Below are 24,027 nucleotides of genomic sequence, written 5' to 3' on the forward strand. Positions count from 1 at the left end.
AAGGACATATTTCATGAATGAAATGATGGAAAGGGGAAATAGATTGCACAGAATGAATCTTGCTGGTATTTTTTTTTCTGCGCAGTCTTACAAGACTGAAGTTGATGATCTTCCCAACATATGGCCTATGGGGCTCTTGGTTTCAAATTATTCACCTTCCGATAACATTAGTATGCTGTTCTATACTTGACAAACTACTATTTATTTGAAATACTAGTAATAATTCTGTCTGTTTCTGTCTGTGGTTAATTACAATAATAACAATAAAAATAAAATGCAACATAGTGCTTAATACAAAGGTTTCTAAGCACTGCATATTACCCCTGCTTTAGCACACCTACTCTCATTGGATGCTACAGCCTTCAAGAAATTTCTCCCTACCGGGTTCCCATTTACTACACCTGGGTGGAGAGTGCCAAATGTAGATTAACGCCTTGCCAAAAGATGCGGGTGCGGAATGAAAAAGCACTGTGTTCCTTTGGTCAATATGACTGTGACTTCGTAAGTCAACTTGCAACATGTTTTTTTTTTATTTATATATTTATTTATGCCTAGCTCATTTATTTGAAATGTTTTCTTTTTTAAAAGCTAGTAATAAAGCTGGTAATGTATCAATGTATCATTTTACATGTAGAACAGGGCCCCATCTTACAAAGAGTTGCGATTGATCCAAACAATCACAACTATAAAAAGCAAGCAACATCACTATCCACAACGCATGTTTGTTCAAAATATTATCTACATAATGTACAGTGTACATTATATTCATGAATTCATTGATTTCTTGAAAATTCATTGCGCTTGTCTTTGCTCACATAGGAAATTGTATAAATTTCCTTTAGAAAAAATTATGACAATGATGGATTTCCAGATAATTAATGTTAATTGGATCGATCATAACTCTTTGTGAGAAGGGGCCTTGAAATACTATCTCAATGAGAAATAACTAGCATCACCTGGCATTTTGACATTCAGTTTACATGTGCTCATATTCTGTTTTTAAAATACAGCAAGACTAGTGATTTAACTGGCATCTTTTAGAAGATCTAAATGAGGTCTATTGGATTCCACAAAAAGCACACGCAATTTTTTTCCCCAAGATCAAAAGAAATATAGCGATCAAATGCTATACAAAGCCAGGCAACAATTGCATGTTGTATTACAATTGACTGCTACACATGGGTGTCAGCGTAGAGGACTGTGTTTGTTTGTTGTTGGGTTTTTTTTTGGGGGGGGGGGTGCAACAATAGATATCCCTCCCCCCAAGATCAAAAGATAATCGGTCCTCTGCCTTGATGCCCATGGCTATACTGATGTCAATAAAATGATCAAAATATTGCTCTATTCTTAAAATAATGATGTTCCGTTGCTGGGTGCCATATATGTACACACTGCAAGCCTGTTTAAAACATTGAACAGTCAAATATGTTTTATCGACTTGTACATTAAGACCACGATTGTTGTTACTTGATGCGCTGTTTGCATTTAACTATCTACTAAATTACTTTGCCCACAAACATCACCCACTCATAAAAAAGACTTTCTTGTCTCCCAGAGATGGTCTTTACAGGTTTGACGGGAAGCTGTTTATAAACAACATCTGCTCATAAAAACCACTTTTTTGTCTTCTGTGAGAGATCTCTATATTAAGGTTTCAATGCATTGAAGGAACCGATCCATAAATAATAATAATAGTTCTTTTTTCCATAATGGCCCAAAGCGCTTTACAGCATATTATCATCCAGGTCATCAGACCCTTCCACGCCCGCATACAATGTATGCACCTTCTCCACTCCCTGGGGAGCATTCCAACAAGATTTCCAACTTCTAAGACTCAATTGCTAGGCATACTACATAGGCTTTCGCATCCTACCGGGTATCTATCTAGCACCTGGGTCGAGAGTGGCAAAGAGTGGATTGACGCCTTGCCAAAGGACGTTAGACCACAGTGGGATTCGAACACACGACCCTGTTTTCAAGGCGAGACTCAGAACCACTACACCACGGCTCTTCCATAAAGACCAACTGCTTACAAAGACTGCTGTTCGTGTCCACCTTGGGTAGTCTTATACAGGTTACAATGTACCAAAGAAAAATGGGAAATTTTATTATATCTTATCAAAAGGGTGAGGAATACTTTCAAACTAATCAATCTTTGATTTGTAAAGAGGGCCATTACTGCATAAAACATTGCTTTTAGTACGTCCAACTAGCAATTGTACAAGGAATATCCTGCAACATTTATTAACATTTCACACGAGAAAAGAATGACAGGCCAGGTAAATTAGCAAAGAACTACCATTTAATTCCCTCTTCAAACCCGATATGAAAAAGACTTGGATGATCTAACTCTCCCTAATGTACAGTACCAACAGATTACTGGCTTGACAATACATGCATATTTAGCAATATTGTATCTAGTGTATGTTGACTTAAGTGAATGCTATTATCTTACAACGCACACATACACAATATGAAAACTATGACAATATCAAATAGCGTATCATCATATAGCAATGGTCGACTTTATTGCACTACAAAACATACAACTCACTACAATCAATCAGTTGCCAATCAAAATTTGATTTTGAAAATTAATTACATTGTGATAGCTTTATCTACTATACAGTACTTGTATACCTCAATTAGTTTTCGTTTGCTGTTTGCCTTGATGGTTTGAAAGCTACCATACAAAGCAAACACACATGTAATCAAACGGTAGCGCAATACAAGTCTACAACTCTGTGAACATATTTAATTCAGTATCATACCTGTATTAACAAATTTCCTTTAATGAAAAATATGACATATTATTAATATTCCAACTGCAATTTAAACCCCATATACCTGAATCTGAACACACTTATTAATCATCAGACAATTATTGATGAAATATTCAGTGCAATATGAATCTGAGTATGATCTGCACTACTGCACTTATCACATGTAAGATAAAGAAATGTCTGAACACAACTTGGAGTGAGTACCTTACTCTAATAGGGTTTATGTACAACGAACCAAGTGTGAATGTACAGGTATGACTGGATTTGAGTAACCTTTATCTAAGAGCACTACGAGTCTAGTGTGAACGCAAAGCATGTGAACACAATTTCAAATACTTAATCATCATTATCACTAAGTCAAATGCAGAATGTGTTTACACAACACAGAACCACCTTATAGCGCTACGATAGACCCAATACAATATCTGTCAAAGTAAATATTGGTACATATTTTGAGTAGGTTATGTGTAGAGAATTGCAATGAGAATCGTGTGAATGAGCCATCGTCACGTGTGAACACAACAGAGTTCCATACATTACAAGCATCACACTCATTTGTTTACAATGTACAATGCATATATACTTTGATTCGTATTACTACTACCTAGCTAAAACAGTTGCACATGATGTTTTTAGTGGAATCTTACTCTACGTGTATCGTTTCCGACGACATCTGGGGCTCACGCATTAGCTTCCTTGCTCCCCGCTAGCTGTGAGATCGATTCAAGAATTGAGAGATAGGAGAAAAAGAAGAGGAAGAGAAAGAAGAGCAGGAGGAAGAGAAAGTAAGGTAGAAAGACTTTTATTCTAATGTGCAATCACAAGATACAAGAATGATATATGCTCAGAGGGACCAAAACAGAATCGAGATGGATAAATTAATGGCTTATGCGGGGGAGGGTGTTCGGTCGCCTCAGCTTACAAATAAAATAATTCATGAATAATATCGCGAGGCTTATTTGGTTAATGAAAAATATCTGAAAGTCTTCAGAATACCAACACTACTAAAAATTGGCGTAAACTGTATGGCTTTGAAGTTAATAAGATATTGACTAAATTCTGCACACAGAAAATGCATGTATTGCACTATACACCAATTTTCAGTCTAAGAAAATTAATATCATTGTGATATTATGATTGGGATATCATTTGAAACCAATCCTTTAGGGGGAACAGTTTACCATAATATACTTTCTAAATAAAATGTCAAGTCATATAGAAAGAGTGAATGTTCTCTTTCCTTATAGAGTACCGAAGTGTGACGTCTTCAATTTTCACTTTTTGCATAGCAGCGTTTTTTTATACCATATTTTGGTATAGCAGGATGAAAAATCCCCACTACCAAAGTTTGGTGGGGATCGGTCCATGGGGGGCTGAGATATGACCTCATGAATACATAAATAGCTCCATAGAAGACAATGTAATATTGGCCTGGTTCTAAATGTTAGGAAACAGGTCAATAATACACTGACTTCAATGGGGCTAATTATGTATTCATGAGGTCATATCTTGGAACCCCCACGGACCGATTCCCACCAAACTTTGGTAGTGGGGATTTTCATTGTGCTCTACCAATATATGGTGTCAAAAAAGCTGAAATTTATGCTAAAAAAGGTTTTTTGTGAGGTTACAACTTTGGTACTTTATCATTCTTTATTAGGAGTCGTAATACACTTACTTGTTAAAGGGGCTTTCCCTGGTGTGTTACTTCTTGCCTTGCTTCTTGCTTTCATGGCAGCGATGTCGGAATCAGTTAATTTGTTACCTGATGAATCAATGCAAACACATTTAATAAAAAACATAGTCCCATCATTTTTCTTGATTTTTACTTTAATTCTCGCTCTTTGTGCAGGACAAAGTGCATTGAACTGCATTGAATTGAAAAGGAATTGAATTGGACCAACTTGGATGGAATAGAAGAGTTAATTGAATTGCATTGGATTAGAATGAAGTGGACTGGATTGAAATAATTTTGATTAAAGTGGATTGAAATGAATTGGTTTGGATTGGATTGAAATGAACTGGAACAAAGAAGAATGGCTTGGATACAATTACATTTCTATTGAATTTGATTGGATTCAAATGTTAAATTGAAGTGGTTTGGAATGAATCGAGTAATGAATTGGATTGAATCAAATTGAAATTTCATTGAACTGGATTAAATTGAAGTGGACTTAGACTAAAACAAAACAAATTGGATTGAATTGGTTTGAATTGAAATTGAATTGAGTGATGACTCACCACCTGGTGGCAGTTTGGGCAAGCGTTTGTTGGCCTTCTTCTCCATGTTCTCAGCATCATTGGGATTCAATCTGATTGGGAAAAAAAGCAATGTGATCTCAATGTAAATTCATAAGACTTCCTTTTACTCCATACAAACAGTCAGTCATCAAGGTTTTGAGTCCGATTGAGTCCAGACTACGGGGGGTAGCCGTATTCACCTTACACTCACAGAGATCATTCTCATCCCTCCCTCATTCTATTCAGTGCATCCTCCTTCCTCAATTCAGCCCTCCTACTCTACTCCACCACTAGTCCAGATTGGACCTTGTTGTTTGGAAGTTCCCTTTCCCAATGCTAGCAAAGAGGGCACATGTCTCCCAATCTCTCATCAGCGCAAATCCACTCGTCTTCTCTCCCCACCAAGGGAAGATGAGTGGATTGGCGCTGATTAGAGATTGGGAGACATGTACCCTCTATGTTACCTTTGGGAAAGGGAACTTCCAAACACCACGGTCCTATCTGGACTACTCCACCACTTGCTCCTTCCATGTCTTCTTAAGTTGCCCCCTTCCAAAGGAAGGGTCCCTCATACATGGCCCACATCTTGCTTTCATTTCTCAATTACGATCGTAATCACCAATCTCCTCCTCTTTCACTATTGAAGGACCCTCCCACTCCTCGTTTGCATGCAAAGCAATTCATGCAAAAACCTGGAAGATCTAAGACAAGATGTGCAGAAGTATTGTAAGATGTAATATAATGACATTAGTATTTCCAATCATTTCTTTCCATACACCATCCTGGAAAGGGATTTAAAGAGAAATGCCAGTAGTTTCAGTAAACACTTATTTCATGAGAAAGTCTGTAAAACCAGGCTTAATTGTCAGTATATCATCGAGGATCTAGATCTGGTATAGTTACATAAACTGAACTTTATGAAATCTTGAAATCTATGCTGAAAAATGTTCACACTGAAGATCACCAACACAGATAAGCACACGTGAGACAGTGTATTATTATTGCTGGAATAAAGACCCGACGGAGGTGACCGAATCCACGCTTATTTTGCTTATTTCTCAGCAATTACACAATTTCTTCCAAAATCCTTTGACACATATTTTTTAATCATACAGACACTTCGGTGGTCATTATATTAGATTCTGTAAAAAGTCATTTTGAGATCGTTACCAGAACTGGAATTTATCTTTAACTTACGACTTCTCAAAGCTGTTGTTCTGTGCGATGGGGTCGGGGCTGCCTTGAGAGGGGGCCCTGATGACGGGAGATCCTCCGCTCCCTCCTCCTCCTCCTCTGATACCGGAGTATCCTCCACCACCCCTGATGCCCACAGGTCCCCCAGGAGACGTGGGCGGATGACCAGCTCGGATTGCCTTGGCTGGGGAAGGACAAAAGTCGAAATAGAAAATCAAAGTACATAAAAAATGCAAAATTAAGCGAGTATTGTGAAAGAATGTGGTAGAATTTTATGAGTGTATTCTTATCATGAAGAAATGAATGTAAATATGTCCATATCAAATGTTTACAACTAAAATTTCCTATCTTAAAATTGACCTATTGCTTAAAGTAGGTTTATAATTCAATGATCCCCCACTCTTGCTTTTCTGTGCAGAGGAAGCTTTGATTATTCACACAAATATTTCAATTTACAATGAAGATAATATATCCAGACTTGCTCAACAAAACTACGAGCACATAAAATACACTTGTGAATATGACTATAAGGTTTTTGCTGTTAATGTATGAAATGACTTACCAATCTGAGCACTGTTACCCCTCTTAGCAAAGTTCCTCTGTCTGACAGCTTCTCGGATTCTGTCGACTTCTTGCTGATACCTGGTATAGAACAACAAATAATGTTAACCACGGTTCCCACAGAAATTTGATCACAGAATACCATGACTTTTCCATGACTAAATTGCTGCTTTCCATGACTTCCTTTCTGGCATGGTTTCCACATCAGACACATTATGATGGCCTCCACCTCCCCTCACAGCCATCCATTCCACCCACTATCATGACATGTACTGTACATCCATTATCATTGGTATATGGGCTGTTTCTGACCAGAGGTAAATGCAATTCCATGACTTTTCCACGACCAAAATCTCCTTTCCATGATTTTCACAAATTTTCCAAATTCCCTGACTTTTCAGTGATCACAAAAATTTCCATGATTTTCCATGACTATGGGAACCCTATTTAACCCATTGAGCCCTTTACCTGAGATAACTTAGGCTAAGGTATATGAGAAGTGTTTGTTATAGTTAAATTAGCCATGTTCAATGGATTAAGTCACCCTATATTATAAGAACCCAAAGATAGGGACAAGTAGAGCGCCTCTGGCAGTCTCACCTGCATCACGTGATAAAATATATTGAAAACTACTATAAAATAATTATTCACAAAAAAGTAAAAAACACCATTCATATAATGATACAATACTACGATCATTGACAAATGACATTTGACCTTGATCATGCGACCTAAGACTTGTCAGTGATACTTGATTACCCCTATATCCACATTTTATAAACTATATCTATAAACTTTGAAAGTTATGACACCAATCTAATAATTACCTCCAGAATGGCCGAAGTTAAATTACCTTTGACTTTGGTCATGTGACCTGAAACTTGCATAGGATATTCAATGATACTTGATTACTCTTATGTCCAAGTTTCATGAATCAGATCCATAAACTTTCATTTATGATGGTAATTCAACAAATACCCCCAAATCGGCGAAAGTTCATTGACCCTAAATGACCTTTGAACTTGGTCATGTGACCCAAAACTCAGGCAGGATGTTCAGTAATACTTCATTAATCATATGGCCAAGTTTCATGAAATAGGTCCATATACTTTCTAAGTTATGCTGTCATTTCAAAAACTTAACCTTCGTTTAAGATTTGGTGTTGACGCCGCGGCCGTCGGAAAAGCGGTGCCTATAGTCTCACTCTGCTTCGCAGGTGAGACAAAAAGAACACTCCATACAACAGAAGAGAAAACAATAACAAAATTCAGTACAACATTCAAGGTCTAAACAATATCTTTTTTGAGTGAAGTTAAAATTCACGAATGTATATTGAAAATAATTCAATTATTTATTTTCAAGAATGGTTGGGGAGGGGGGGGGGGCAATGCTGATCCCATTAATTTAAAGGGCCATCCCCCAGCAAAAGAGCAGAATTATAAATTTTTTAACTGTCCTTTCTATCATAAAAAATTATCAGGACATTTGTAACTGCCGGAAAGATTTTGATGTCAATATTGAAGCATCGTTAGTGATGCAATACTCCTATTCTAATCAACATGAATGCCAAGTGGATTTAGAAAGCCAACCTATTTGTCGAAAACTAATTATTCAGGACACAAATCATTATCAAGTTTTAGAAAAATTGAACTAAAGAATTGGCAATGCTAACAGGGAATTTTCACTTCCACGATTCAGGACGAATTCACGAGCACAGAATATGTATTGGGTCTTTGTCGAAATTAGGGGAACCGGAACAGCAGTTTCATCCTTAAATTTTTAAATCTGACGAAAAATTGCAAATATGTCGTTTGTTCACAGTCCAGGACCAAACTGCTATTTTGATTCACCGATTTTCAACAAAGACTTCTTGCTTATTCATTGCCATGATGGGCAATTGACAATAATTTTTCATCTTCTAGAATACATTGTGCATAATGGAAGCGAAAACTCCCCATTGTGATCTGGAAGAAGAAAGTACAAACCTCTTGCGATCACGCATGGCGCCCTCTTTAGTCTCCTTGAGAGACATCTCCAGGGCTTTGACACGCTCTGATGTGGCTCGGAGACGCTTCTCAAGCTTGGGCAACTCGCATCGCAGGTCGGCGTTGTCTCGCACCAACTGAAATCAAAGAGATCAATAAAGAATGATATCTTCACGATTGATTGTATTGGGAACAATGTACAGTCAAACATAAACATCAAGCGTACGATGAATCCCTATCCTCTGTGTAAAGGGAACCACGACCCTGTCTTACAAAGTGTTACGATTGATTTGATCAACCACAACTACTGAAAGCCAGCAACGTCAACATCTAACATGCATGTTTGTTCAAAATGTTTTCTAGATATGATGTATACTCCTGCATTTATCGTTCTCTTGACAATCGCTCCTCTTTGTTAACAAAAAGACTTTGTGCAAAATTTTGGTAGGAAAGTTATGACAATGATGGATTTCCATACAGTTAAGGTTGACTGAGTCAATTGCAAGTCTTTGTAAGATGGTACCCATAACTTTAAACCTGTTTATGATGGCAATAATGGGTAAAATACCAGTACCACTTGGGTCTACACTGAAAGGCAGCTCGAGCTCAAGCCGGGGTAATAATAATAACAACGCGCCTCAGAATAGAATATTTCTAGATAGATGGCGCTACATAAATGCCTATTATTATCATTATTATTACACCTGCTTTGACTACTACTCCAACATGGTCTACTCTTACATGTTGTATGTCTACAAGCAGTTCATCTATCAACCATTTGGTCTAATTGCCATCTAGTCAATTTACCATTTTGTCTAATTCCAGTTCGGCTATACCCCTTCCATCGTTTTTTGACCCTCTTGGTCTAAAAACACTGAGTCCATATGATTTGATAAACTGGTTATGAAATCAATTTTTTTCTCGAAAATATGCAAAATCAGTGAGACCAAGGCAATTAGACCAAATTGATGATTGAAAGATGAGAGCAGCTCCTAGTAGATTGAAAAGAGCGCTTTGTAACTTTTGAAAAAGCGCTTAATAAGAAGGAATTATTATTATTAGATCATGACACTTTTACAGCTAATATCAGATTATTTCAATACTCGTTTCTTCCAATGTATTACCTGTTTGTGAACCTTGGTGAGTTGTTCAAGGTTGTTCTCCAGGAAAGAGATCTTCTGCTTCTGAGCCTGGCTTCCTCCTGCGTCATCGTCGCGATCACCGCCCTCTAGAGCCTGATTGAGTGAATGTTTGAAATGGTTTGTTGGTTTACAGCACGGGACTACAACAAAGGTCAGGGTTCAAAACTCCAATAATGTCCTAATAACTGAACGCAAGAAGAGGATTTGCTGGTTTAACTGCAAGTGGGTCTTATCAACGACATGTAGGGCCAAGATTTAAAAAAATACTCCTATGAAGTTTTGCATAATGCTGTCCTCTTAGTTATTGAACAGATTTAGCTTTTGCTTCCATGAAAAAGAAACAAAGTATGCTTACACAATATATAAGGCACTGTCAGACTTTTTACTTTCTTCATTTACACACATGACATGGTTTTTTCTTTGGACGTTTCTGTGATATGGGGGCTCTGGTTAAAAACTCATCAGAAATCGATGGAGCCCTGTTACATGACACTGTCACTGGTGAAGTTCTTGGACACTTCATGTAAATATGCTTTGATTTACGTATGGTTTGTCCATTTGATAGTTTTGTGAAATGGGGTCTCACTCACCTTCTTCACCCTATTCTGCAGATCCTGCACAAACAACTTGCGTAGGTTGTGTAGCGTCTGAAGCTCCTTGGCCTGGATGCGGATAAGAGAATGAAATACTTTATTAAAACTGTTTTACATCGACATGTTTTATGAATACATGGCTGGCACTGCAAAATGTGAAAGATCATTGACAGGGATCCCACAGAAATTTGAAAACAGAATTCCATGACTAAATCGCTGCTTTCCACGACTTCCTTTCTGGTACAGTTTCCAAAATCAGACACATTATGATGGCCTACACAAGAGAGTTGCAAGACACAACAAACTGCATAGCTGCCATAGCCAAGAGGTAAATGCAATTCCATGACTTCTACAGCCATGACTTTTCAAAAAATTTCTGAATTCCCTCACTTTCCATAACCACAAGTTTTTCCAGGATTTTCCATGACAGTGGGAACCCTGATTGAAAAAAGATAACTTCAAACTTTCTGACATGCACTATATCAGAGAAAAATTATATGAATGTTTCGAACACATGAAACATCAATCAACTTCTGCATATACTTCATAATAAAGAGAAAAATTTCAACTTGTCATAAAACAAATTGTAAGGTTGCTTCAGTTCTTACTATATGTAGCAAGCCTTCTTCCAGAACTGCCAACCTCCACAAAAACATTTCAGTAATTTTAAAGCTGAAAATCAGTATTTTGCCAAGGAAATCAGTATTTTCAAAGAAATACCATAGGACAACACACAAGACTGAAACTTGAGAAATCAGTATTTTGCATGAAACCATCAGTATTCTTCTCATTTTTCAGTACTAAATACTGAAAATCAGTACTACTTGGCAGCTCTGTTATTCTGAATTTGCTTTCCCCATATTTCCTTTATGTATTAAGGCTATTCCAAAGATGGTCCTGCATGTCGAGGGTGAAATGTACAGTGTTATGGAATTGCCCACTATCTTTTCCCTATCTTATTTACTGGCATATCTTTTCATGAAATAATAAGTCAGTGAATTCCATTTACAATTCGTTATAAGCTACTGAAATCCTTGCTTTTCATTTGCTGAGAGCTAGTTTGCCAGTGAAATCCACTGACAAGATGTTTCTTGATACACTCTCTAGATTAAAGAAGAATACTTACTACTGTCTCTTCCAGACCCTTGAGGTCTTGCTTGGCTTGTTCACGTCGGTCAAACTGTTGGCTGTGGAAATAACAGATAATCAACAATAAGTTTCAAAGACTTGGGAATGTTGAAGTTATTTGATTTTACATACCAGCGTTGATAAAACTTGATACACATTTTCAAACACTGGTACATGAAAAACATACCGATCACACAGCTTTCACTTTCCTTATTTCATTAATTTTTTTAAAATATCTTCCTATCTTGCTTTTTTTTTAAGTGATATTCTCTATTTTTTCAAACTTGAGTTGTCATTTCATTCATCTTATTTACTTGATATTCTCATAAAAACATTAAAAACACATTGACAAACAAATACATATAAATGCAATGTTAGAATTTGGACTTCATACTTCTGACTTTGGACTTCTGACTTAGGAGTCGAAACAATGGATATTGGACCCAAATATTAGAATTTGAACTTTCGACTTGAGAACTGTGGACTTTGGCCTTACCTGAGTTCCCTAAGCTTGGCAGCCTTCTCAGCTTCTTCGATCTTGAGCTTTTCATAATCCAGCTGAAGCTTTTCATGTTGAAGGGTCAGTCGCTGATTAATACTGTAATAAAAACAAATATGCACAAAATCAATGAAAACTTTAGAAGCTTTTCATAATCAAGCTGAATATCCTTGAGTACATTAGTCAGTTGTTGAACTATAGTTTAAATATCAATTATATCTTGAGCTTTTCATATTCCAGCTGAAAAATGTCATGTCAGTGACTCTTAGTTAATCCACTGGAGAATTGCAACAGATTTACCAAAAGTCACAACCAGATAAAACAAAATGGCTGTGACCACGCAATAGGATCATACCATCATGGGCCGAAAAATCAAAGCAAGAAAATTAAGAAATCCTGATTGGTACTTACAATACATGTAGCTCTATTTGGCTGAATAAGCATATGCAATATAGTATCATTTGATATAGATCTAGATAAAGAAATAAAGGCCTAAAATTGGATAATATTCATAGTCTTTGGTGACAATGAATTTCTCATTCTAGCAGTCTACTGGTGTGGAAAAAATTGTATCAATGACCAGCAGCATCGATTGGTCACCAGTGGAGCGACTTCTTCAAATAGGCCTATTGATGCAACATCAAATTCCGACACTGGTCCCTAATAAAGCTCCTCCAATGCAACAGCCCAATGTAAACATCTTTTACACCTCATACATTGACATTGAAACTGAACACAAGCAATAAACCTTAAAATAACCTTTAAATAACCTTAAACGCAACAGCTCTATATAGAAACCTATTTCAATTCATAAACGGACACTGAACACAAACACTAACAGAGATGCCTACCTGATCAAGAATGTTTCAGTATTTTAAAGGCTGAAAACCAGTATTTTGGTAAGAAAATCAGTATTTTCACAGAAATACCATAGGACAACACTTAAACTGAAACTTTAGAAATCAGTAATTTACATGAAACCACAAGTATTCTTTCTCACTTTTCAGTAATAATTGCTGAAATCCAGTACTACTTCGCAGCTCTGCACCAACCCTTAAGGACTCCCCCAATATTCCCTAAAACTCCACACAGTGCAAGAGTTCTATGTAGAATTCTCTTACAAAATTACACTTCATATTCTGACACCAAACACTAACACCAGATAAAAGAAGGGACTTACTCCTTGAGTTCTTCCATCTGGTGTTCCTTCTCATTGATCTCAGTTCGGAGGTTGGCTAGCTGCTTCTGATGAGCTTCGCGATGTGATTCCATCTGCTCCATCATCGAAGCCTGAATAGGGGGCAAAAAATTATATAACAAGTTTAATTTTCTTACACACTTGAAGGTTGGTTTGTCTGTGTTCTCGTTTAGGTTGTTGCTGTTGATTTTCATAAATGATATAAAACATACATAGGGGATGTTGCAAGAAAATATTTGCGATCAATTGCAAATATTCGCGATCAATTGCAAATATTCTGTTGCAATTTGACAACTGATAGATCAACGTTAGTTGTAGCCGATCAGATTAAACTTCTTGTTTCAAGGAGAAGATGAGCAATCAATCACTAATTTGCAATTAACGGCAAGACATATGAATGATTTAGGGTCCAAAAATAGACTTGCAATTGATCGCAAGTTTCTTGCAACACCCCAATAGTGCTTCGTACAACTGTTTCTAAGCACTGCATATCGTTACCAGAGCCTTAGCATGGTTGTTCTAATTTCTGGCACTAGACCATTGATGGGAATGGATTCCTGACAGGTACTAGTTTACTACACCTGGGTGGAGAGAGGCAAATTTAGATAAATGCAGTAACACATGCAGAAGAATACTATTAGTCGATTTGACAGTCTCATAGGCTCAATACACCAACCTAGAAATGTTCTTTCCGATGAAGTTTTTTTCTTGATTCGTGTTCCTATGGGGTCCTAGAACAAATTCAGCTTGGTTGCCAAAAGTTGCCGTTTGGGCAATTTTGCTAATTAGCATAAATCCAAAATGGCCGCCAGATGCCATCTTGAAAACCTAACTTTTGAACCCCTTTCCACAAAATGATGAGTAATGACTCGTTTTAGGGGTTTAGAGATGTGTAGAACCGATTTCTGTAATCATTTTTGCAATGTAAGGTCATCTTCAGGTCAAATCCAAGATGGCCGCCAGATGCCATCTTGAAAAATTGACTTTTGATCCCCTTGCCCCAGAATGACGAGTAATACCTCTGTTTAGGGGTTTGGCGTGTGCAGAATCTCTTTCTGCTTTCTATTTTGCAGTATAATGTTATCTTCAGGTCAAATCCAAGATGGCCGCCATATGAAGCCATCTTGAAATATCAACTTTTGAACCCTTTTGCCCCAGAATCAAGAATAATAACTCTATTCGTGAGTCATTTGGTATGTTGATACAATTCATGCTGTAATTTTGCATAAAGGATAATCTTCAGATCAAATCCAAGATGGCCGCCAACCGCCATCTTGAAAAATTACTTTCCGAGGCTTATACGTGTTAGATCTAATTTCAGTAAGAATACTCATTTTTTTTCATTAATACTAAGTTTTTGTCAAAGAATGATGAATAATCCCTCTTTTCGTGAGTTATTTGGTATGCTGATTCCATTTCTGTTAATAATTTTGCAATATAGGATCATCTCCAGGTCAAAATAATCCAACAGGACCACTAAACGCCATATAAAGAAAAAAAAACTACTTCAGAGATTATTGAACATTGAAGAAGTGCTCTCCCTAATAAGGTTGTTGTTATATGTATTGGAGCTCATGTAAGGAGATTTCAGTGAGAATGATTCATTTCTTTTAATCACTCCATTTTTAGTTCGAGGTCAAGTCATGTCTAATATGGTCAGAAGGTTGATAGATTTCGTCATTAACCGCTTACTTTAGAGTGAAACCATTCAAGGTTTGGGCTATGATTTCGGGAGTTTTGATCCTTTTTTATTTCTGTGCAATCATACTTTTCCAGTGAAATGACTTTAAAGTATTATTTGAATAAATAAGTGATTTCTCGGTAATATAAAAAAAAATAGTTAACTTATTAACTTCCTTTATAATTATTATTGGACTTTTCCTCCTGACAAGAGCCATTGACTTGGTCAGCAGGAGTGCACTCTTTAGCCTCCTGCAGAAGATAGGCTCCCCCAAAACTGTTCCACGGTCAGGATTGTTCTCATTCGTGAAATGTTTTACGGAAACGATGTCGCCCTGCCTCTCAAGAAGTGGGAGTACAAGACCTAGTCATACATAACAGCTGCCTGTCCTGTGCATGTTAAGGGTTTGGATCATCCATCAGCCTTTGAGACAGTCAGAAATCCTGATAGACTCAAGACACCGACTGTCCTCCAAATACACACTCGTCTGGTTGTGGTGGACCCCTCACCTACCTTGGACCGACTATATGTCTCTTGCCCCCTTTCACATGACAAGCATAGGGATTGTAAAATCTGTCACAGTCATGGCCAAGCTCCTGCACGGAAATAAGTCCTGGAAAACGTACGCAGACCCAGAAAAGTGGCGAAACACCTTCCATGTCAGCTGCCTCGGACGTATCATGCACGTCAAATGGCAGGACAAAGTGAAAAATACAGAGGCCCTTTAGCGTACGTGCTGGCATCAAAAGCTTATTCTCGCTCCTTAGTCAAAGGCACCTCAGGTGGTTGGGGCATGTTTGCCGCATGAAACCTTGGCGAATCCAAGAAGGGATTCGCCAAGGTAAGGTGAGCTATGTGATTGGTCTCACCCCATCGGTAGATCACACCTCCGTTATAAAGACACCTGCAAACGTGACATAAAACTTGCCGGCATAGACACTAACACTTATGAAGGTGTAGATGATAGTCGCCATTCTATGGAGAGCTACTAAGTACAGGGGTCAAGATGTCAGAAAATAATCGGAATGCTAAATTGGCAGGCCAAAGGCCTAGGACGAAGGCTAGGGCAGCATCTCTATATAAACGTGTCTCAGCGCCATCCTCCTTCATCTGTAAAAATTTGCTCTAGAGACTGCCACTCTAGAGTGGAGCTCTATATTCATTCTCGAAAATGTAAGGCCGAGCGCTACACCATCGTCTTTTAAGGCGAACTGATGCCTACCAATCATTGGACACATTGATTTAGAAAAAAAATATTGATAAAACACTTTCAAATTCAAATAAGACCCTAAAAGCCTCTTCAGTATAAAGGTATGGATGGACCTTCAAAAATAAAAATACACTCGGTATGGATCATGGCCCAAACCTGAAGAGGATTCATTCTAAGTTGAGCAATTAATGTTGAAATCTGACATCTAAGATGTAACTTCACCTTGACTTTGAACTTGAGAATTGATAAAAGAAATAAGTATTCTTACTGAAATCCCTTTACATTAGTTCTAATACGTATAAGCCTCGGACAGTAATTTTTCAAGATGGCGGTTGGCGGCCATCTTGGATTTGATCTGAAGATTATCCTTTGTGCAAAATAACTGCATGAATTGAATCAACATAACAAATGACTCATGAATAGAGTTATTATTCATAATTCTGGGGCAAAGTGTTCAACAATTGATATTTCAAGATGGCGTCATATGGCGGCCATCTTGGATTTGACCTGAAGATGAGATTATATTGCAAAATAGACAGCAGAAATGGATTCTGCACACCCCAAAACCCCTAAATAGAGGTATTACTCGTCATTCTGGAGCAAGTGGAACAAAAGTCAATTTTCAAGATGGCATATGGCGGCCATCTTGGATTTGACCTGAAGATGACCTTATATTGCAAAAATGATTACAGAAATCGGTTCTACACATCTCTAAACCCCTAAAACGAGTCATTACTCATCATTTTGTGGACAGGGGTTCAAAAGTTAGGTTTTCAAGATGGCATCTGGCGGCCATTTTGGATTTATGCTAATTAGCAAAATTGCCCAAACGGCAACTTTTGGCAACCAAGCTGAATTTGTTCTAGGACCCCATAGGAACACGAATCAAGAAAAAAACTTCATCGGAAAGAACATTTCTAGGTTCGGAAAATGTCAAATCGACTATATCAGGACATTCAATACATGACAAAGTTAATCAGAGATGCTTAGCTGGAGTCTCATAACCAATTCCTTTATCTAATATTTTCTTCAAATACAATTAATCTAAATAAAAATTTTCATGGCTATCAAATAAATAGTGAGAGAGCTTCATTAACAATTTCAACAAAGAATGTTAAGATGAATGTAAGGATAAAACTACTAATGGCATTGTATGTGATCTGGGGCCCGTTTCAGAAAGAGTTGAAATCAATCGCAACTATAATCAGACGCAACTTGATATTCAACCAATCAACAGCGCACATTTGGGACTTGCGATTGATTTTTTGACTTTCATTTAAATGCTTCTCTTTCTGCAATGGAACCCTTGTCCCACTAATAGAAGAGTATGGATACCATACTGAAGTGGTCAGACTATCTTCCACTTCTGACTTTAACAGAGTGAAATGATAGTCACACTATGACAAACCATGCTTAAATAATCCAGTGAAGGACATGAAGCTGAATCATCACATGCCTCATCGAAATCTATAGGTATATGGTCCAAAGAATACCATTCCTCCTCCTCCAATTCGATAGGCACATGCACCACAGTATACCACGGATCACTCATGATGGCGTTGACAAAGAATTATGGTGCCTCGGATAAGATATTCAATGATCCACAAATGCTCTTGTAATGCCAATTTGTACCGTCACAAACAGGATAAAAATGGGTCATCTCAATTGCAAGAAAGATTTGACAGACGATAACGCTCATGTGGACTTCAATACTTTCAAGAGTTGATTGATATCCAAATTGTTTTGAACCGATCTGTCAGAAGGGCTCCGGGTATTTATAGCTTGACTGGTGTTTGCCAAAAGGTTTACACGGAATGCACTCCTTATCCAGTTTTTTTTGTTATGCTCTTAAAGACTAGTATGTGTTATTGATTCATGAAGGACTCATAATATGGAAAGTTGAATATATGTTTTTTTGTTACTACGAGATCTATCATATCACTAAAATGACAAGTTCAAGCTCCTTGCACAAAAGCATATGACATAGTGAAAGGCACCAAACACAGATATGGGTAGATGGGACTACATGATAAAATAGCACAACAATATTTATCAAGATAACAGATTTGTGGTTGCATTTTTATTATGACAGCCCTATAATAGCTCATTCAAAGGAGGCATAATCTCTCAATTCCTATAACCTTTTTGTTCTACGCATATCTCTGTCCGGATCCATCAAAAGATCTAAAAAAATATTCCTCTCAACATTTTGAGACCTCAATTTTCTCTTTAACACACTAACCTGCATCTCAGTAGCAGACTGGATTTTGTCTTCCTGTTCACGTTTCTTGTCTTCCTGATCCACGAGACGCATTTCCTCTGCAAGGGCACAAAAAAAACAATGTGCTTTGAAATGATTACCATTGACAAGGCGTCTTATAGTCTACAAAACACAGTGGTCCCTGGACTACCTGACGAGTTGAAAAACCAGGGGGGTGTTTCACAAAGATATAAGTATGACTTAGAGTCACACTTTAATGTCTAGTTGTGCGCGGTATAAAAGGCATGACCGCATTGGTCAGATCATGCCGAGAGGACGTGCACTACTGCGTATTGATCGATAAGATTCCGCACTGCATATCATGTACGTGTCGGCATTTAAGTGCGACTTAAGTCATACTTAAATCTTTGTGAAACACCCCCAGAGGCTCATTTCATAAAACTTATTATAACAAATTTATGATATCAGTTAAAAGCTGCTGAAATCCTTTGATCTGATTGGCTGATAGGTAATTTACTGGTGAAATTGTGCATTTACAAGTCTTTATTAAACTGGATCAAGGAAGACCATCCACAATAATCAGCCGACAAGCTGTCACACAACATCTGACAACTTTATTTTAGTTTTAATTGCCTAAATAGCATGGTCCGTATTCTGAAGTCAAGTTTAACTCAGACCCTGGTCTGACTCTGTGCTAAAATCATGGAATGTTAAACATGTTAAAATTTTCCTTAAATTGCATGTTTTTTTATGCTTACTGTGCTCTTTCCTAAATCATGAATGGTGAAAAATTTCTTATTTATCTCTCCGAAAGAGTTAAGAATGATTTGAGCAAAAAAATGAGCTGATACATTTATAGTAATTATATTGTTCGAGATTTATGCCACAATTGGCTATCCATAGTTAAACTACAACTTTAAACCAGATTTTAAATTAAACCCAACTTAAGAATACGGGCCTATGAGTTTCTAAACATTACTATGGAAACTATCAGATAATGTCACCATGTCAGTGCTGTTAAACAACATGAGACGGTCTCTGATTGAAATTTTATTAAGATTACACTCTTTTTAATAATTGCTTAAATTTCAAAGAAATCTTGTGTTTTCTGTTTAATATGATTTCAGTTATATTACCATTTTTGTCCCCATCCCCACCCTCCCCATATGTATTGATTTGAAATACTAGAATAAATACACAGGGATATTAACAGGGAAAAAAATCATTGACAGTAGAGCACAATACATGTAAATTTTGCCACTTTAAACCCGGTTAGGAAGGAAGTCCTTGCTCTCACTCTGACGTTGTGCAATGCCATTCTCAAAGCAACCCCCATTGCAACATTTCCTTCCATTGCAAAGGTGTATTATCCTGTAGGATACTGAATTATGAAACATTATAAAATAGGTGTATTATTTTCAAGCATCGCAATTGGCCAATACGCATCACATGACATCCACCTTTTTTTGTGCACTGCACAGTATGGCAGTGCAAAAGGTGTGCACGCTCAAGCAGACCAGTGCCGTAGAAATCCCGGGAGAAGTCCAACAAAACTGTACTGTAACTTTTTAAGAATTTGTTTAGGTGTTGCTATTTTATAAAACAAATAATGCTCTTGCTCTGTCGTGCATAAAAGTAAATCCAGAGAAAGCTAGGTTTCTTCAGATGGTGCACACTGTGCACTCGCCATAAGCAGCTCATGCACAGTGCGGAATCTATGTAAAGAAACCTTGCATGCTCTGCATTTCCACTAACACACTCGGCTGCATGCATTATTTGTATAGCATTCACAAAGTCTTTGTCCAGGGATACTGTATAAGCTGCTATAAACCTCTCTTTTAAGAATGTCAAACAACCCTATCCACTGAACGGTCAAAAGTGGGGTCATGTATTCGACAATGAAGTAAAGTGGTTGCAAAGGGCAACGGGTGTAGTTAACAAGATTTTGGCCCATTGCCCTCTGGTTGCCTCACATAGCAACACAGCTAATATATTTTTATCTTTGTCACTGACTTTGCCATTTTGTCATTACAGTCAGCTACCGCACAAGTGAAGCCGACTTGACAAGCCATCCTGTTTTGGGGGGATTTTCCCTAAATTCCTTTATTATGTTAATGTTAAAACTATTATTTGTGAGTAAACCTTCCTTTACATGTAAATTTGTGTTGTTTTTATACGGATTTAAAAAAAAATAAATGAACTGAACTGAACTGAAAGAGATGTAAATTTCACAATGCAACCCATTTAGTGGGGTATTCTTTCCCCTTTATATAGTTTGTTTCTTACATTCTAATCCTTATTCTAAATCACGAAAGTTTTGCTTGACATTTCAGATATAACCATAAAAAGCAAACTGACTGAGCACTTAAGTAAAGAAGCGCCATCAAACCTTGCGCGCCCTGAATTCCGAAAAATGCTTAGGTCGTAACATTTGTAAAATGACTGGTGGGCGCTAGATGGACTACATTATGCAAGCGCTGTAATGCAGATTTCCCTTGATCAAAGGATTTCCCATTGGTTTATGACTAACCTGCTGCGATTCTGCGATTTATTAATTCAGCATATATAATCAGTATGTCTTCTTGGCATTGACAGTGTCAGTATAATGACCACTGCTATGACTAACCTGATGCTCTGAGCTCTGCAACCTCTTAATTCAACATGTCAAGGTCAGCCTCAATGTCACCTCTGTATAATAACTAATATGTATTGTTGTCATTGACAGTGTCATTGGAAATCGAGTCATGACTAACCTGCTGCTCTAAGCTTTGCGACCTCTTCATTCAGCATGACAAGGTCACCCTCAATGTCACAGCTGCATACCTAATATGTATTGTTGTCAATGACAGTGTCATTGTAAATCGAGTCATGACTAACCTGCTGCTCTAAGCTTTGCGACCTCTTCATTCAGCATGTCAAGGTTATCCTCAAGATGTCTCTTCTTGCCTTCGACCTCTCGGATGTTCTCGGACAGGGACTTCATCTTAGCCTCATGCTGCAAAAAAAAAATCAATCAGAACAATAAAGAAATACAGTGAAACCTATAAAGACTAGCCAATTTAAAATAAGAGCATGTGATCTTCATGGCCAGGTTCCTGCGTGTCATACATGTTTAAGTGTCTGAAATGATCAAAGGGTAACTTAGATGTTGGCTGTAAATGAAATGGGGGTAAGGCCAAGTTGCAGTTCCACTGCAGAATTACAATATAGCTCAAAACAATGACCAGGTAGGATTTCATTGATTATGAAATGAGGGAAAGTTGAAAAAAAAATCATAATACGATCCACTTTCCGTTGCCTTGAACAATTGAGACAATGCTTGATACAACTAAGGTTTCAATTCAGGCAGCACGCACGTTACTAGTATAATTAATTCATAATATGCACAACAGGCTAATTTTTCAGGAATACTGTTTCAAACAAATACTGAAATGATTACATAACAAGAAAAACATTTTAAGCCAATAATGAATTTGTTGATTTTTTTTCTCTTTTTATTATTTTACTTGAACAACACCATACCTGTTGAATGGTCATCCTGCAGGAGCCAAGCTCATCCTCAGAGGTGCGGATCTTAGCCTCGTGCTCGATGTTGCTCTGCTCTAGTTGCCTGCATCGTTGAGACATGGTCTTAACTTCGGTCTTCATCTTGCTGACAAATAGACGGGCCATGGTGAATTCCTCATCCACCTTCTCGATGTTCTCAACATTGGGCTAGGGAGATGGAATGATAATTACAAAAAATAATATTAATGACAATAATTTCTTGCTCTTATTTACTCCGCGTAGCAACTCCTGGTAAGCAAATCTTTCGGTATGCCCTGCATTGCTTTCTATTTTAATATGTCAAGCACTTGACAAAATGGCCACTGCCTATTCTTGATGTTCTAAACTTTGGGCTGGGAAGATGGCATAGTAATTACAATTCCACTTGAAGTATCAACTTCAAATCAACTTCAACTGAATCTTTTATGTATGCCTGTCTATTTGATGTGCAGAGAAGTGATGATTATAATTCATGACCAGGGCCAGGTAACACAAAGATTAGCGATGAATATCAAATATGAGAGAACACTTCTGATTGGTTCCTGGTCAGTATTATGAGCCAAATGCCCATGTAATGTTGATCTTGATTTGTCAGTTCATTTAGCAATTGATCGCTAATCTTTGTGTTATGGAGCCCAGGTGGCTGTTTCATAAAGCTTTTAAGTTAAAGACGTCTTTAAGAACTGGTGATCCTTTCTTACGCGACTAACCATCGCCAATGAATATACCATTTACCACAAGAAAGGATCACAAGTCGCTCATAAGTTGCGACAGCTTTCTGAAACACCCACCTGGTCTTCACTGTATTCGCCAACGAGATGCGCAGCAATTTCAGAAGGTTCAGCTACACCATCTAGCCCTTACAAACAACCCTCACACAAACCAAAGAAAGATTAGTGAAGTGGCTACCATGAGGAAATATACTGTTAATATTCTTCTAGATCCTCGAGAAGCTAGGCCAGCAAGTCAGTCATGTGCACTTATGATGAGGCAAATACCTCAGACCAAGCCCATTAACTGACTATGATGAGATCCCTAAACAGTCCTTTCGGTAGCATCTGTTCCTTCAGCCGTCTTAGTTGCTCAGCTTGCTCTTGTTCAATCAAGTTTTGTGTAATGAAAGAGTGTAATTATTGCACCTTCTGAAACAAATGACCACTTGGCCAACCTAAAGGAGATTCTTTTTACCTTCATGTCAGCAGCGTTTCCTCCAAGTGCTGTTCCGATCTCTCCTAGATCCTTGAGAAGACTGGCCATCATTTCTGTGATGCGGCGACGCTGATGCTGCTCCAGCTCCTGCAGCTTCTGGAGCTCCGTGCTGGTCGTGTGCAGAGCAGTCTGTTAAACAACACAGGAAATTAAAATATTACCAGGGATGCCACTAAGGCTTGCAAAAAAAGTCTGCAAATCATCTAGAATGGTCCCTTTCCTCACATACAGAAATTGTTTTCTATGGCTGAAAAACTGGTCAATAAATCTGAATTCAGACTTAAGTCTAAAAAGTGGAATTCCTGTATGACATACATGTAGCAATGGGTGATTAAACTAGGCTATGATAAATATCTCAATATCACAATTTTTTTAATAGCTAAATAAAACCAAGACCAGTTAGCACAAAGCCCCTTTTTCATCCAAAACAAAATGTGGGATTGAGCCAAGAGGCTATTTCCCCCTGAACCACATTACTTCATTCTGTGTCAATATAGAAGATGAGAGGGCAGTGTTTATATATAGTACATAGGTTAAGTAGATTTGAATCAGTGATAGGTCAATACGCCATCATGTGACCATAGCTGCGAGAATCGCATTTGTTATATTCTAGGTTTTGATGTCACCTCAGGGAATATAACTGCGTTGAATTGTCAATTGCGGCGTTATAGTCACTAAGGTGACGTCACTCGCTGCTTACAAGTTGTGTGAATGATGCACGAGCTAGTGTTAACGCGTCGATTGCATGAAGAACGTGCTTGATGTATTTTCAAAGCAAATTCTATTATGACGTAGATGGATCAGAGCTGTAGCAAGAATTTTGGGTTGGAGCCAGA

The 24,027-nt window shown here is 37.7% G+C and overlaps 1 protein-coding gene across 1 annotated transcript in view; it reads right to left on the minus strand.

The window, feature by feature from the left end:
- Positions 1-2,509: 2,509 nt before the first annotated feature.
- The window catches only part of LOC121425891 (kinesin heavy chain), a 69,092-nt gene continuing 47,574 nt past the window's right edge, over positions 2,510-24,027 (minus strand). The window contains exons 14-28 of the mRNA XM_041621981.1: positions 23,171-23,320; positions 21,959-22,150; positions 21,314-21,431; positions 18,458-18,534; positions 13,307-13,416; positions 12,124-12,225; positions 11,626-11,686; positions 10,497-10,568; positions 9,889-9,999; positions 8,765-8,901; positions 6,781-6,860; positions 6,222-6,402; positions 5,025-5,095; positions 4,462-4,548; positions 2,510-3,493 (exon numbers count right to left, since the gene is read on the minus strand). Of these exons, the coding sequence (XP_041477915.1) occupies positions 3,471-3,493; positions 4,462-4,548; positions 5,025-5,095; positions 6,222-6,402; positions 6,781-6,860; positions 8,765-8,901; positions 9,889-9,999; positions 10,497-10,568; positions 11,626-11,686; positions 12,124-12,225; positions 13,307-13,416; positions 18,458-18,534; positions 21,314-21,431; positions 21,959-22,150; positions 23,171-23,320 (1,572 nt within the window). The 3' untranslated portion in view covers positions 2,510-3,470. The remainder of the gene's footprint in view (positions 3,494-4,461; positions 4,549-5,024; positions 5,096-6,221; positions 6,403-6,780; positions 6,861-8,764; positions 8,902-9,888; positions 10,000-10,496; positions 10,569-11,625; positions 11,687-12,123; positions 12,226-13,306; positions 13,417-18,457; positions 18,535-21,313; positions 21,432-21,958; positions 22,151-23,170; positions 23,321-24,027) is intronic.

Source organism: Lytechinus variegatus, chromosome 13 (genome assembly GCF_018143015.1).
Source record: "Lytechinus variegatus isolate NC3 chromosome 13, Lvar_3.0, whole genome shotgun sequence".
NCBI classification, from domain to species: Eukaryota; Metazoa; Echinodermata; class Echinoidea; order Temnopleuroida; family Toxopneustidae; genus Lytechinus; species Lytechinus variegatus.